Source organism: Chionomys nivalis, chromosome 26, assembly GCF_950005125.1.
Source record: "Chionomys nivalis chromosome 26, mChiNiv1.1, whole genome shotgun sequence".
Classification (NCBI taxonomy): Eukaryota; Metazoa; Chordata; class Mammalia; order Rodentia; family Cricetidae; genus Chionomys; species Chionomys nivalis.
The window spans coordinates 24,446,102-24,463,587 of record NC_080111.1 but is presented as its reverse complement, the minus strand read 5'-3'; the positions used below and the strand labels follow the sequence as shown (position 1 = coordinate 24,463,587).

General features: G+C 37.4%; 1 protein-coding gene across 2 annotated transcripts in view; it reads left to right on the top strand.

Annotated features, from left to right (window-relative positions):
- Sema3d (semaphorin 3D) overlaps nt 1-17,486 on the top strand; it is a 188,913-nt gene that overhangs the window by 137,675 nt on the left and 33,752 nt on the right. For both annotated transcript variants that reach the window (XM_057758682.1, XM_057758683.1), the window contains exons 9-11: nt 9,368-9,482; nt 10,638-10,707; nt 14,565-14,709. In XM_057758682.1, coding sequence (XP_057614665.1) covers nt 9,368-9,482; nt 10,638-10,707; nt 14,565-14,709 — 330 coding nt within the window. The remainder of the gene's footprint in view (nt 1-9,367; nt 9,483-10,637; nt 10,708-14,564; nt 14,710-17,486) is intronic.

Here is a 17,486-nt window from a genome sequence, read left to right as displayed (position 1 = left end):
AGGGGATAGAAACATTCAACTCAGTATATAATGCCTACCTTCTTCTCTCTTTCTCCATTTTCAACCGACACAATGCAAACACCCATATCTTCTATGACTACTGTATCAAAAAATGTAATGCTTAAATAAGAGCATTGGATTTACATGTGGCATATGCTCAATGGATGATTGACATGAATTTCAGGGTATGAGCGAGCATATAACAATCTAATATAGGATACTTACATGTAATGAATATAAACTCTGCCCATAGTACTTGAAAATACACACTCACGTTATGTATATGATAAATATAATATGATATATACATATCACATTATGTATATGATAAATAATATATATTTATAAATTATATATATAGATACATACATAGTTTCAGAACCTATTCAACTTAGTATCTCTTATGAGCTGAAGAAGGTGGCCATGGTATCCTGTGGGTTAACTACCAAAGTATTTTGGCAAGCAGTGGAATTGCATTATGTTTCCATTTGTTTTGTTGAAGATATATTTCCAGGCTGGCCTGCAACTCACTGTACAATCCACACTGACCTTAAAATCTCTCAATCCCCTTATCTCTACTTTCTGAGTGCTGGGATTCAGATGTGTGACATAAGGTTCAGCTGGTATTTTGTTAATTGTAAATGCAGAAACTACTGCTATTTTGCTCTCATTTTTTTTAAAAAAAGATTCATTTTATTCTTATTTCTGTTTTAATGTGTTTCTGTGTGAGTGTATGCTACATATCTGCAGTAACACACGGAGTCCAGAAGGTCAGTGAGTCCCCTGGTGCTGGAACTACAGGGAGTTGTGGGCCACCTGAGATGGGCGCTGGGATCAAATTCTGGTCCTCTGGGAGAGCAGCAAATGCTTTTAACCACCGAGTCATCTTTCGAGCTCTCTGCTTTGTTCTTATTTTTAAAAATACTTATATTTATAAATATGTAGTATTTCTGAACACAATCAAAGTACCTTGAAACCATATTTCATAAATATTTATTAATAAGAACTATGAATTTTGGCTAAGATATGTGAAAAGGAGAGGTATCAATTAACTGGTATGTTAATTTCACATGACACTATTAATCAATGATAGCTCAGAAGAATACCTTTATATTAAGACTTTCTTTCAAATTAAGAATGATTTCCATCATCAAGGGCATATCCCCTAAAAAATTATCTTTTTGTAACATCATAACTTACTAGCCCAATTATTTAGCAAGCCTTTCAAATTTAAAACAGGGTGCTGAGACTTAAATGATTTTTAAAATCCTTGTTGAGTTCTATTTAATTGTTCAATTTTGTTGAACTGTCAATATTTTGAAGTACTAAGTACTTACACCCCGGTGAATTTCTGTCATTCGTGGTAGATTATTTCTATCTCCATGGTGAGAAATTACACACTGACTGGATGATCAGGCACAGCCGATGAGGTAAATGATGGAGAGACTTCTGTCTATTAACTTTGCAGTTCAGTACTTTCAGAAACCATTGTACCTCTATATACACTCTCCCCGCACTCATGTGTGTGTGTGTGTGTGTGTGTGTGTACATGAGCGTGCGCGCATGCCGTTATTAATGTGTAGAAATGCCAGTCCCTTAGCGAGGCTAGCTGGCAGCTTTGCACCTCAAGGCTATTTTGATTACATGTGGATTCCCTTCATTTTTGGAAGCATTGTGGCAGGCTTACTTATGCAGCCCACTCTAGGTTCCAGCTGCCGGCTAAGCAAGTTCCCTTTTTGTTTTGAGCATTTCCTTGTGTCCACGCCAGGAATTCAATTTGGATGGCCCTCTCACATAACTTGCCTAGGGGTCTCATTAATAGCTGTTTGCTTCAATTCCACTCGCGTTGTCTATTTTGATATATGTCCCTATTTGGACAATCGCTGCCTTTGAAGATTTGTTTTTAAGGCTGATGACACTCTCTGTATTTATTGATCTCCACTGGGCTGTGGTTTGTTTTGTGTGCTTACTTTCAGCGCGTCCCTTACAACCTAAGTGAGAGATTTAGTGCCCATAGCTACAGATGTGCTTCTGTGGCACTTCCATCTGCTTTTCCCGTCAGAGAAATTCCTGGGAAGGGATTTATGATGCTGATTGTAGCTTGTAAAGCGAAAATTAGTAGGCCTATCAAGGAGCATGCCTACGTGTGCTGAACTTAACCTGATGGTGCTTAGAAGCGAAGTTCTTTAGCATAATGTGTCATCCACATTCCATATCTCTAATACTCTCCTGAGTTTCTAAAGTAGCTCGAAAAACATTTTCTCCTTTTTGCATTGATGTTCTGCAATGGCAAATCTCAAGCAGTTGCCTATAAATATTATTTAGGAAATGAATAAGAAAGCTAAAAGAGAAAGAAAACTTTTCCTTGAAAATCTCTGTGGACATTTTATACCCAACATGGTATAAATCTAGGTATGGTGGTGCCTGCCTGTAACCCCAGACCTCGGGAGATAGAGGCAGGGGCAGAAGTTCAAAGTCATTCTCTGCCACATAGTGAGTTCCAGGCTGGCCTGAGCTACATAAGATGATGTCTCAAACAAACAAGCAAAGACAACAAAACACTGCTCAGTGTTAATGGACTTACTTCGAGGGAATCCAGATTTTCTCAATCCTTAGACCTCCAAAGAGTAATACACTCCAAGAAATTAGGACAATAAGAGTTAGAGTTATGGATTTACCTTTGGTTAAAATTTCAGTGTTTACCCACTGCCGTTCATCTGTATTCTTGGACAAAGAGGGGAATATTCCGAAGCATTTAAAAATAAACATCTCTGTACTCTTCTCTCCAGTTACTGTCATCAGTAATATTTGTTCTTGTATTATACCTGGAAATAGCAAAACTCTCCCTGTTTTGAAATATGATGTAAAGTTCAAAGCATCTTTTTCAATAAATGAAAATATTATTCTACCATTGATGTTGTCTCTTGGAGGCCAATACACAGGCCCATCTATAGATCATTGTTAAAAAGATAGCTTGAAGAATTGGGGAATCAGTACCTTTGTGATTTTGACTTAATGGATTCTCTAATTAAGTATGTCATATTCTTTATCTGATGTGCCATCTGCCATAAAAGGTTGCATCTAGCAGGCTTTAATTAATTCTGTGTTGAAATATGCTATTGAATAATCTAAAGAATGCCACTGTTCAAGAAGATGAAGGTGCCCACAAAGCAACTGCCATGCTGGCTCCTCTCTGTGCTTTCTCAGGCTGCACTGAGTTATTTCTAGGGACAGAATCTGGTTTTTGGAGACTTAAAACATGTCTACATGATTTTATGTAAGTAAATAAAAATGGTAAGGAAAATTCCAATACAAGATATTAGACTCGGAAGATTTAAACTGTAATCATAACATTAGAGAAATAAAGTGAAACCTAGAATAAGGTCACCAAAGCCTCATAGCCATATACCATGTACATTAAAATATACCAGTATTTTACAGTGGATGAAATGGCCCAGCAGATAAAGGGACTTTGCCATCAAGTTTGAGAATCCAGTGTTCAAAGGAGAGAACTGTCTTCTTCATGTTGTCGTCTGAACTTCACGTTCATTCTGTGTCTCCTATGACCCACTCTCCCGGAAATAGAAAGAACAAAATAAATGTTGAAAGAGTTATAAATGTACACACAGAAAAAGAATTTTAATGAGGATACTTTTGTATATTGAATGATGTACGATAGAGAAGCTCTGCCCTTCCCCCAAACAAATGAGGAAACAATGTTTCTCTTCCTGTTTTCTACTCGCAGTCTTCAGCGAGTTGTGACTGTGGTTTCTTGTGACTGGTGCATGTGAGAATAACAAAGCTGTTCTCACCACTATGTTATACTGAGATAATTGCAATTTTATTAAGACTGCTTCAGTTACTCTTTACATGATATCATACTTGGTAATCCTATCAGGTGAGTAGTAGAAACCAAGGTAAAATCTCAGTAACTCACACAGAAATGGGTGACATGCCACATGAAACACAGCCTTATTTATTTACTTGAAAGAATGCAGTTATACAGACGTGTGTCTTTAGTAAAAGAAACTATCAGAGTGACTCCCCTTCCCTTGACCAACATCAGATCTACTGAGACTTACTCCCTACTGCTTCCAAAGACACCGAAGGCTTTTCTGATTCTTAGGATCTCAAGTAAGTTCCAGGTAGCTTGACAGCCAAGAACCTTTATTTCCACCTACTAACAGCTGACAGTTGAGATATCTTAAAAGTCAAAATAAAAATATACAAACACAAGCCACTAAGAAAAGGGGCAGAGAAGAAAACTAGCCATTTGCCTGTATAACACATGTGACTTCTTTTTTTTTTTTTTTTTGGTTTTTCGAGACAGGGTTTCTCTGTGGTTTTGGAGCCTGTCCCGGAACTAGCTCTTGTAGACCAGGCTGGTCTCAAACTCACAGAGATCAGCCTGCCTCTGCCTCCCGAGTGCTGGGATTAAAGGCGTGCGCCACCACCGCCCGGCCCACATGTGACTTCTTGAACTCATCATTTTTAAGACTGCACAATCTTCTTGTATACTATGCAAACATTCTCCTAACTCAGCACATCTCCATGCCTTGAACATTCAATTTCTGTATATTCTAAATTATATTCCTGGTTTTATTGATTTCAAGAATTTAGCAATACAATTAAATGTCAATTGATATATTTCCTTATATCTTTTTTTCTAAGCATAGGTGAAAGTGACAATATAAAGTACCAGAGATCTTTAAACCAGGTGCTTTACATAGATAAAAGTATGGTAAGCATATGAACCCAGTGTTGTGAGCCTTAGGTCACAAGACACACTCAGTAAAAGCTCATGTGTGATGGCCCTGAGCTACTCTGCATGGCAGTTTAATGTTTATATAAATCTAAATTTCCTCGCACAGAAGAAAGGATTTCTATCCATTAAGGTATATCATGACTGATCTACTAGACAAAAACAATTCATAATCTGTTGTCAAACCACAAGCAAACAACAACACACAGGCACTGTCCTTACTCATCACCGCGGGGAGCACAAGAATTCAGGCTTGTTTATTCTTATCTCTTTGTTACTTTCATGTGCATCTCTGTGCAGAGGGCATAACAACAAAGCACTCCTGATAAATAGAAAGCGACTGGTGACCAGGAGCTGCCCAGCCTGACATCTCAATAATAAATCTTTTGTGTTGGTAAGACTGCTGGCTTCTGTAGAGCTTCACAAAGAAGAGCGGACTTGTGACAATTTAGGACAAGAGTCATTACTTTTGCTCAGCCTTCTTCTGGGCTAAAAGTTCTCAAAGGGGATTTTGTGGATTTGCAAACAAACACAGGGGCAGAAAGCTGGGCCACAAAGTCTGACTGATGCTTCCTTGCAGAAGAAATACAAAGTCTAGTGCACTGGACTTGCCTAGCTGTGGTCCAGGTTTCTCTGAGAGTCAATGTCCAGTCCTCCAATGTTTACTCAGAGCATTGTGCCAAAGCTGTGCTTGCTGCACTGCTGAGAGGAGGAAGCTTCCACTTGGTTTGTTTTGTTTGTTTTATCATGTGCTCCTTAAGGAACTTGACGGGAGTGCTGGATAGAGAGACAAGGCAAGATTGTTCCATTTAAAAACGTGCATGTTTTTATTCATCAAATTAAACAATAAACATTCCCCTTTTAATCAACAAAATTTGAGCTAGTAGGTTAGAATTTTTTTCATTTTTACCATAGATAAGAATTGAAAGTAGAATAAGGAAAATGTTTGAATATGGGCACTTGTTGACATTTGATACACTAAGTTTAGAAAAGGATGATACTCTGAGATATGATCATTCAAAAAGCCATATTTAGATAAGTCTGGTTTTATGTCTTCAGAGGCATCAGAATCATCAAATAGGTAGTATATTGTTTGAGCAATGATACTCAGAGAGTAAATATACGCAATAGAAATTTAAGAGCAATTATAGACATTCCTGTTAGTTGAGAGGCATTATATAGTCTGCTATGTGGTTTTCTTAAAGACAAATATGATTTTTTCATTTCATTTCTAATTGCAATCCTTGAGTACTTCCTCACTGTATACTTAATAACATCCAGGCACCTTGGCCTTCTATGAAAGCCTCTCTTGGTCTTCCCCTAATTTACTTTTCCAGCATTTTCCTTTACTAGTTTAATTGATCCCAGTTTTCATTGAAACAAGCTTTGTCTTGGTTCTCTCAGTATGTTTTGCATTGCTGTATCTGTTGTACTCTCCCCCTAATTTTCAACCCCCGGGTCATTTCTTCAACTCATCTTTCCACATGTGCCCTGGCGCTGCCTGTCACTAACAAGACGGAGAATCGAATCTGCCGTATCCCAAACACCTCTCTTCGATTCCCCCACGTGCAGAATCTCCAGCAGAGGCTTTATCCATGGCTCTCCACACCTTTCTAAAGAATTTTGCCAGTTTTCTTTGTAAAGCTAGTTATTTCTTAACGATTAAACATATATTTATTAAGCACCCGATTGGCGGTACTGTACAGAATATTCTAATCGCCCAGCAGTGGTGGCGCACGTCTTTAATCCCACTCTCGTGAAGCAGAGGCAGGCGGGTCTCTGTGAGTTCGAGACAAGCCTGGTCTAAAAGAGCTAGTTCCGGGACAGGCACCAAAGCTACTGAGAAAGCTTGTCCCAAAAACAAAACAAAACAACAAAAACAAAAAAAGAATATTCTAATCAGCGAAGGCACTAAGAGGTTTCTAGTTCTAGCTCAAACCATCTAGAAATTTAATGCTATTGCAAATGTTATTATTATCAAATGCAGAAAATCTAAATTGCATGGATGACAAACAAAACAGCAGCAACAAAATCACCTAAAGCCTTTCTGTCTCCCCTGAATTTAAATGCTTCCTGTGTACAATTGTATTTTTATTGTGTGTGTGCATATACAAGTGATTAGATATTTATATATGTAACTACAATCACATATGTACTACAGATCTATTCTATTCTTCATAATGCCTTGGAATCATGTAAGCTTTTAAGAAAGAGATAGTTGTTGGGCAGTGATACACATTTAATCCCTGCACTCAGAAGGCAGAAGAAGGTGGCTTTCTGCTAGCTCAAGCCACGATGATCTACACAGTGAGCACCAGGCCAACCAGGGCCATAAAATGAGACCCAGTGTTAAACATTTTAAAAAGAAAAACGAGTGAGACAAAAATCTGTTAGATGTTATGATTTGTTGACTAAGTACATGAAGTATTTCATTCAAGATTGATGCTTTTAAAGTTTTAAATTATCCTTTAATTTATATTGTTGTATCTTATAAATAAATCAATAAAAGAATAATTATTATTTCTTTTGGCTGATCGAGAGAGATATTCCTGTTCAATAGGAAGGAATGAAAGAAATGAGTCACAGTGAGTTGCATATAGTGGCACTCTGTGTGTGTGTGGTCTCTGAAGACAGGAGGCTCGTTCGTCTATCTTCTGTATCCCCTTCCTTTTTTGAGGAACAAAGTATATATGGGTACACACACGCACACACACATATACATGCATGTATGTGTGTGTATGTGTAGATATATTGTATATGGACTTGGTTTTCTTATTTAGAATTGTCATCCAGATATTCTCCTTCAATTTAGTCTAGATTAAAGACATTAAGTAGAGAAGGTATGTGCTTAATAGTCAAATACCAAACTTGTCAGTTAAATTTTTCATTAACTTTCTAGAATTTGGGATGAGAAAAGACAAAAGATTTATATGGCATTGTTAAATGTAAGTATATTAATGGAAAAATGTATCAAAGAATAATTTTGATTGAAATAATATTATTAGTGTATGCATTCTGTGAATCATTTGCATTCTATTCTTTATGAGCACAGGAAAAAGATAGCTTATTTGAAAACATTTTTTATATTTTTATAAATTTAATGTATAAAGGGACACTCTGGTTATTCTGTTTATAGTTTGCTCAACTGTTTTAAATAAAAAGCTTCTGAGAAGAAGTAATGTATGAAAATGTAGGTTAATACTGAAAATTATTTCTTTAATCTGTATATTTTGTGTTTTGATTATTATATGGCGAGGGGACCGCATCCCAAGCACTGGAATGAGCGCAATGCATCTTTGTAGGGTCATGTGACACTAGTGTCATAAGCATCTTCTTCTAGAAGGCAGGTGATACGCCCAGTGAATGGCTGGGTGCGTGAGGAAAGGCCATCAACAAGGTATCGATGCTGGAGGAGTTCCCACTGGGAAAGATGCTATCAACAATCTCTGTGAGAGGAAAATTAGTTTCAAAAAAACAGCATCATTAAATTACTTATATGGAGTTGACAAGTTTTGTGCTGGTTTTTCAATATTGTTTACATTAAAATTATAAGCTTATCTGCTTTTAAGACAGTATGAATTTGATACACAGAATTCATTTTATGCTTACACACTGCCCTAGTTTGCAATGCTGGGATTAACAACATGAGCAAGGGTTGGGACGGAAAGGATTTATTCAACTTAACTTCCTGGTCACATTTTGAGGAAAGTGAGGGCAGAAACTGAAGAAGAAATCATGGAGAAACAGTGCTTACTGGCTCTTTATCTCACAGTAATCTGCCTTCCTACAGCTCAGAGGATGATACTGTCCGCAATGGACTGGGCCTTTTTACATCAATGAACCAGTCAAGAAAGTGCTTCACTGACATTCCCACAGGCCACTCCTATGGAGACAAGCCCTCAACTGAGGTTCCCTGTTCCCAGGTCTTGTCAAATTGGCAACCAAAATTAGCCATCACACGTATGTTTAACAATCACAATAAATAATTGAATATAAAAAAATACTGAAAATTATTTTCATATGCATGTATGTGTATACTTATGGTTCCTTGATGTTTAATTAATACTACACTAGTTTGAGGAAGACCAATTTTCTTCTATAATTAAGCCTATTTTGAAAATATGAAAACATGGTTCTTAAGTACCAATATGATATATAGGTCATTCTAACAGCTATTGAACCCAAGTTGCCTGGCACTATCCTAAACACATTACACAAAACTTTCCATTTGATCATCAAAATAACTGAATTTCAAGACATTAATCATATTTTATCAATGACAAACTAGAGATGTGTTAGCATTTTATAGGTCATGAACAAAAACTTGGCAGACACATCATTTGGCCCCAGGCTGCTTTAATTACTGCATTCTGTGTGCATACCAGGGTTAAAATGCTCGCATTGCTTTCATTTAACCGTAAGGAAACATTTCTGGTTGAGTACAAACTAACTTTTCCATGATTGAGTAGTTGAAGGAAATACTCAGATTGCGTGCCTTTTAAAAAGATAGTGTTCCTAAGGTACCACCTGTAAACCCGACCAGGTTTACTTAGTTGTAGATTCCTACTGGTAACTTTTTAACCTTTTTGTTTCCTTTTCTTTTAGAATGATGTAGGCGGGCAACGAAGTCTGATAAACAAATGGACAACCTTTCTTAAGGCGAGACTGATTTGCTCAATTCCTGGAAGCGATGGTGCTGATACACATTTTGATGAACTGCGTAAGTCACATGTCTCTTGTTCTTAGAAAAGTCTTACGACTTAATCAAGTAATTCAGCATGTGTTTATTCTAGCATCATCAGGCAGATACATCAATTCACAATTAAGTGCAGCCGGGAGGAATGGTTGTTACTAAATGACATTCACACATGCAAAGCTTATGTTTTGCCTCAGTCTGGAGGCACAATATTTGAAGTAAGTCTGTATTCAAAAGAACCTCAAATTTTAATAAGGAAGTATAATGACAGTAATTAGAAGATGCAAACCAAGAGGCTAGAAAGTCTATCCTTTCTTTCCTCTTTCCTTGGTGGGAGCAACTTCCTCCAGGTGGAAAGAGTCTGGGTGGATTCCTTGTTCCTAGGATGCCCTCTGCTGGGGAGTGTGGAAGATTTGTTGGCTGTGGTCATCCACTCAACATATTTAGAGACGGCAGACAGATTTCTTTTCATTTCTTCTTTTTTAGTCCTCTAAAATCTAGTTCTGAAAATATGTTAGTTACACATAAAGTCAACATCATTAGTTTTTATCTTCTAATTTTATTTTCGAGCATGCAGAATGGTTAAGTCCACTACTTACTTCCTCAATATTATATGCTTTACTCATATTGAAAATAAACACACCCATATCTCATATAATTCTGCAAAACATTTTACTCCTGAGTAAATTGGGAGCATGGGGACCTTGGGAGAGGCTTGAAGAGGAGGGGAGAGGCAGGGAGGGGAGCAGAGAAAATGTAGAGCTTAATAAAAATCAATTAAAAAGCCATTTTAGTGCTGTATCCACTGCACATGGACGTATTTTCACATTGACAGACGAGGCTCAACCCATTGCAGCATAACATGTTTTTAAACTGTCGGGTAAAATGTTCCTTTGGTCTCTGGTTTCCATTTTATATGGAACCACAAACCCTTAATTGGAAATAGTCATGGAGACTGCCAACTGAGTCATCCCATTTACACTTGATTGACACATCCCACTAAGAGGTTATGTCACATAGCTCGTGAGAAAGCTTTTACCCTTAAGTCCTTAATACTGTAGTGATTCATCTTTATGTTGCATGCTGCTTAGAGTTCTTGAACTATTATATATTATTAAAAAGCAAATGTACTACTGCAAAACAAAAATATATGGTACGTAATTATTTTTCCATTAACAGAAGACATTTACTTACTCCCTACAAGAGATGAAAGAAATCCTGTAGTATATGGAGTCTTTACCACAACCAGGTAGGTTGAACACAAGTCTTTTTTCTATCATATGAAGAGATTTATTCTAAGGTGACAGGATCTTGGGATTTTGCTAGGCAACTGCAAAAAACAAAAGTCAAGCTATTGGGAAAAGGTAGAGAGTTGAATTCTCAGCTTAGCACAAATTACTTCAATGATAGAATTTGAGCATATTTTAGCTGGGTTTTATAATGTTTGTGAGTTTATTCAATCAGGTTCACCCAGATTATCAAAGATCATCTCGCTAAAATTAACTGATCATGTAATTTGATTGTATCTATGAAATACATTCATCTGAGTAATAAGCCTTTTGTTTGAATAGTTGAATATGTTAGCCTGGTGAAGCTGACACACCAGAAATCTACCTATTTGATTTGTGTATGTTGTTTGTGCAGAATAATGAGGATCTTTTGGCCATGTCAAACTCCCATATCTAGCCAGTTTGATACCAGTCCATTCTGTACTTTCTTACTTCAAGCTTTAAAAAGAGCTTTCTTATTTATATATTTTATTAACATGTGTTTGTGTCCATGTGTGTGTAAGTGCAAGTCTGTGCGGATGCCCATAGAGGCCAGAATATGGCATCAAATATGATATATACTTTGTAGTTGGATTAAAAGGCAGTTGTGAACTGTCTGCATTGGGTGTTGGAAACCTAAATATAATCCCCCGAGCCATCATCTCTCCAGCCCCAAAGAGAATGCTTTGGTCCTTGAAATTTTTTTATGTATAGGAACCAAACAGTTGTCAACTAGTTTGTTCCACAGGCGTTTGCTTGCTAATATCCGCCCACGATGCTTCATCTCTAGCCCCGCATTAGAAGCTACTCTAGTTATCACTGTGACCAAATACTCAAAAGAAGCAGTTTTTAAGCGAAATGACTCACCCTTCCAATATGTAATTCATTATGGCATGCCCCAGGAGCTTGCTCACACTTGAGGAAATTATTAAGCAAAGAAAGACAAGGGCCAGAAGCAGAGTGGGGCTATAATCATCAAGGTCTACTCCCCACAGACCTACTTTCTCAGCAAGGTCCCACCTCCCAACCTCAAAGAAGAGCACTACTGACTGGGGAACAGTTATTTAAAAGAAAATTAGCCTGTTACGGGTTCAAACTATTACAATAGCTGTATGATCGTTTCAATTTTACTTCATAGTTGTGTAGCATAAATGTTTTGATCATTGGACCAGGTTTTAGTGTCTTAGAAATGTATTCATATAGCCGGGCAGTGGTGGCGCATGCCTTTAATCCCAGCACTTGGAAGGCAGAGGCAGGCGGATCTCTGTGAGTTCGAGGCTAGCCTGGACTACAAGAGCTAGTTCCAGGACAGGAACCAAAAGCTACGGAGAAACCCTGTTTTGAAAAATCCCCCCCCAAAAAAAAGTATTCATAGCCCTCAATACATTCCTGCTTTTTTTTTTTTTTTTTTTTTTTTTTGCTATACATGATGCATCAGTGACTCACCTGTGCTCATGCCACTGCACACATTAACAAGCATATCTCTAATATGAAATCACAGTATAAAATGGTTAGGTAAAAAAACATATACAAGTAATGTTCATAATTAGTGCTTTTTATATGTGTAACCATAGAGGAAGAAATACATGAATGAGGGACCGAGTTAATTGATGAAGCTGTAATCCATCAGAGGACAGAGCACTGTTGACTTCAAACCATCTATATCACAACCCCCTTGTCACCCTAACAAGTAGACGTGGCTGCTCTGAGCAGTCCACTGAACTGCTCTCTAAGATTAGTGGCCAATTCCTATCAATAAGGCTAGGCTGAAGCTTGTTCTTATTATCATACCCATGTTCTTGTCTGGTTTCTGCATAGTGCTGCCTTGTAATATCGTTGAGATTACGTGACTTCCAAGAGTTTGTAGTGGCATCTGAAACTCTTTATAAAGGTGTGGCCTCTTCTGTCTTCATCCTATTTTATTCAATGACTTCCTTTTGACTCTGTTTAAAGGACACAGACCCCTTCACAGTATGTCTAGAATACTTCTCAGTTTTGCATGTATCTTCCCTTAACTCTGTCAATGTGCTTAGACATTAGTATTGGAGGACTTGGAGAGATTGTTATCGACAATGAAAGAAATGACTCCGGTGTCTCTATTTGAATAAATTTATCATTTTTTTCTCTCCATGATGAGCCCCTTATAAGCTTGAATTTTTGTGGATTCAAAATACATCAGCAAACCAAGAATATTTGATCAATTGTGGGACCTAAGATGAAAATATTTTAATGTGAATAATACAAAGACACCCCAAGAGCTGCTATTTGGGAATCCATTTTCCTATTAATGTGCAAAGAATATTTAAAAAAATGCAAGAGGAGTAATTGCCTGCAGTGGCTCAAGTATCTCAGCTCTAGTTTTCTTGGCCCCTTTCCATGCAAAATTCTTCTTTGAAGTTGGTGTGTGTTCCACACACAGATGTAGATATGTGCCAGGGAGACAGAGCCCCGAGATACTTCTTTCATTTTTTTTTTCCTAGCAAATTTCTGCCCACCCAGGGTGTAAAGTTACAAAACAGCTCTTTGTTCCTGGTGTTCTTTCTTGTTTTATTTTTAATGCTGCCTTGAAGACTGAGGTCATTTTAGAATTCATGTCATATCTTTTGCCTATAGAAAAGACATAATTATCCTTTGATAATGGTGCATTATTTCTTTAAAATATAATAGATGATATGTGATTATTATCATGATATCACTTTCCTCCTATCTGCTTGCTTACCATTACCTTCTGATGTTTCCCATTGACACCATTCCAAGACTATTAATGATTGAGCTTCCAAATGCTGAAGAATCATTAGTTTGTGTAAAGCAGGGATGACGTCATTTGGTCAGAAAGGTCCATCTTAGTTTTAAGAGTAAGCCTCAAAGAAAATTTATTTTTCTTTCCAGGAATAAAGCAAAAAAGAAATCCCTGAAGTGTGCTAACAGTTGTCATCTCTGTCTTGTACAGTTTTAGAATTCCTGGGAAAAATTTAGCTGCTTAGTATGTTTGCTGAAACCACATGATTATGGCCACATTAAGTATTAAGTAGACGACTGTAATTCATAAGCCCAGTTCAAGCAATGAAAGTTTATTTCTGCCTTAAAAAAATGGTTTTAACAAAATGATGTGAACAACAAATTCATTATCCAAACTCTGGATATGCACGCACTTTTAGTGGTATGACAAAGGTCAAGAAAATGTTTAAGTCAGCAAGCACACATGCAATGAGTCTGACAACCTTAGATAAATGGTATGGTCTTTAAAAATGATTACTGTTTTAAATACAGATAAATAACTTCTTACATTTTAATATCTTTGTAAGTATTATAATGTTTTAAAAAACTAAACAATATGTAAGTGAGCATCATATTTAATTATATCTAGCCTACAGTTTTTCTGCATTATTGGTTCTCAACATGTTCATCGTGACCCCCCCCCCCTTGGGTCACATATCAGATAGCCTGCATATCAGATATTTTCGTTGTTATTTATAACAGTAGCAAAATGACAGTTATGAAGTAGCAATAATTTTATGGTTGGAGTCACCACAGCATGAGGAACTGTATTAAAGGGTCGCAGCGTTAGGATGGTTGAGAACCATGGTTGTCGCCTGTCCCCTGAGGATCCATGATGATCCACTTCCGCACCATTCTTGCTGCCCGCTTCCATTACCTACCTGTAAGACAGTTATCATCTTTACATGTCAATCAGAATTACGTGCCTACAAACTCCTTCAAGACATAGACACATATTTTGGCAATGCCAACTAGAATGTGCCATCTGTTCTCCACAAAGCTCTTGGGTGCAGTTATGAGCGCACAGGGTGAATGACTAGATCACGTTCCTTTCTTTCAGTTCCATCTTCAAGGGCTCTGCTGTGTGTGTGTATAGTATGGCTGACATCAGAGCTGTTTTTAATGGCCCCTATGCTCATAAGGAAAGTGCAGACCATCGCTGGGTCCAGTATGAGGGAAGGATACCTTATCCCCGACCAGGAACGGTATGTGTCCAACTGAATAACTGAATTATTTCCCTCATTTCACACTCAACTCCTAATTCTCCTATTACCAACTCTGACATTTCTTAAAGCCACATGTGCTTGCTGTTGATTTTGAGATAATGTATTTGTTTATAGTGATGTATTAATATTTCTATTATTCAAGTAAAGTTAAAAGTTTTTGAATGACAACTTTTAGTTTTAAGGAACACAGTGGACTATGTTCTGATGTTTGTATTGTGATGTTCTTACAGAATTTAGTGCATATATGTCAATTTAGTTGTCCAGAATGCAAAATTGTAAATCACATGAAAATGTCAAATGAATAATTGTTTTGTTTCTTCATCTCTGCATATATCTTACATATGCCTCTAGGATTTCTTAGTGTCTGGCTCTTCCATTAAAAGCTCTTGACACACATCAGCTTTTTTTCTTTACTGTACTGAACTTTTAAATAATATACAAGTCTTAGAGGAGAAGAAACTCTAAATTACTTGAGGTACAATAAAATTTGAGGACATATACCTGTAATCACAATAGCCTGAAGGATGTAGTAAGAAGATTGTGAATTTGAGGCCAGCCCCTAAGCAGGTTAGAAAGAGAGGCTACTGGTAAAAGTGGGGAGGAGGAGGACTCATCTTAGTCTACATTTATTTTCTATTGCTGCAAACCATATATAAAGACAGATGAGGAAAAGTAAAATGTATTTTATAATTTATGTATTTGCTTAAAAATAAATGGGCTTGGGAGATGGTTCCCAGTAACTGGGAAAGTGAGAGGGTCTGTGGATAAATCCCTGAATACCAGACAAAAAAACTGGATGTGTCCCACCATGATGATGCACGCCTTTAACCCCAGCACTTGGGAGGCACAAGCAGTCAGGTCTCAGTTCTGAGTTCAAAGCCAGTCTGGTCTACAGAGTGAGTTCCAGGACAACCACGGCTACCAAGAACCACCCTGTCTCAGGAAAAACAACACAACACAACACAAAACAAAACAAAACTGGATGCTGCAGTAGTTTTGTAATCCTTCCCACTGCTGAGGAGGCAAAGATAGGAAGACCCCTTGGGCTTCGTGGCCTTCCAGTCTAGTCGAATTCCTGAGTTTCAGGATCAACGAGAGACACTGTCTTCAAAAATAGGCATAAAGCAATTGAAGACACCCATATTGACCCTGAGCTTCATATGCAGGTGAACAGATATACATGTTAACATAGACATGAGCACACACACATGTACCCACAAATAACTGAAGAGCCCACTTTTCTATATGCTTTATAAACAAGACTTTCCTCAAACATTAGTATCAAAAAGGTTAATGTCCTATATGTCTACTTAAGGATAACTAAATATTTCCACCAAGACATCTAAAATAACCATCAAGAGAAATTTTAGCCCTTTAAATTCTACTTTATATTGTCCTTTTGTCCTTATTATTAAGGTGAAATAATTGGTAGTTGGGCTTTCTTATCTTCCTGATTTCATGTTATGTAGTGTAACTGAACTTGTATGTATTATTATTCAGCTATTTCATTATTATTATTTCTCAATATGAATTTTTGCAGGATATTTTGTCTTAACCATTAGGTATTCATTATTCTTTTATTTTAATTAACTAATTTATTTTGGAGGGTATTTGTTATTTCTGTGGATAATTTTATATTTGTATTATGTTGCTGTTTATTTATATATTTGGAAAAAGGGTGATTTTTTTCTGGGGAAATGTGAAAACACCAGAAAGAGCCCCTTGAGAGACCACCACCACCAACAACAACAAAAAAAAAACCAATTATATCTCCAGCTAGATTGGAGATCAGTGGGTTTACTGGTGTCACTTACATGGGTGAGAGATTTCCTTCAGGAGCCAGGGTGACTCTCAGGCAAACACGTCACTGAAAAAAATCCCACTTCACCTGGGATATAACTTCTTATCAATTTGCTGTTGTTAGCCAAACGTTGGGGGCCATCTGTCGTAAACTGCAAGTTGGGCCAACATCTGTTGGAGCCCAGCCTGGATGAAATTTGCACTTTCCAGAATAGGAGTGTGAGGATTAGAATTATTAAGCAAAAGGAAGAGAGATATAAGAGACATAAAAGTCAGAATAACACCAGGAGGGACATTCAGTGAATACTCAACCCTGAATCACTCCACAGGATTATGTACTTCACTCCAAAGGGAAGGGGGAGGCCACAGATTTTGTTAACCTCATATAAGGAATAGACCAAGTATCCTACAGGCAATTACTCCCAGGAACTTCCTACCAAAGCCAAACTTCTGTAAAGGAGCAGGAATAGCAAGGTGGAGTGGATTCAGCTCTATAATCAAAGTACTAATTAACCACACCCTAGGTCAGGATCTCTGGTTTGTAGCCACACCTGTTGTCGACAACTTTGAAAGAGCAAAAATAAGCTCAAACTCTCTGACCTTTAGTCAGGGTGGAATGGATTCACATCTGTGGGCCCTGACAATTTGCAGTACATGACCACACAATGTAGAGCTAAAGGTTGCATAGCAAGTATGTAGAGCTCATTCATCTCGGCTGAAATGATGTATTCATTGCTTCCAACGCTCTCTTTACTCTTCTACCTGTCCCTTGATAGCCACCATATTGTTCTTTGGCTCTGTGACTTTAACTACATCAATACTTCATATAAGTAAATTCCAGACATCTGTGAATGGATTGCTTTTACCCTAAAAGCTTTTTCATGTTACATATGGTAGAATTTCTTTACTTTTTTAAAGCTCATCGTATTCCAGTGGTGTGGTTTGTGTGTGTGTGT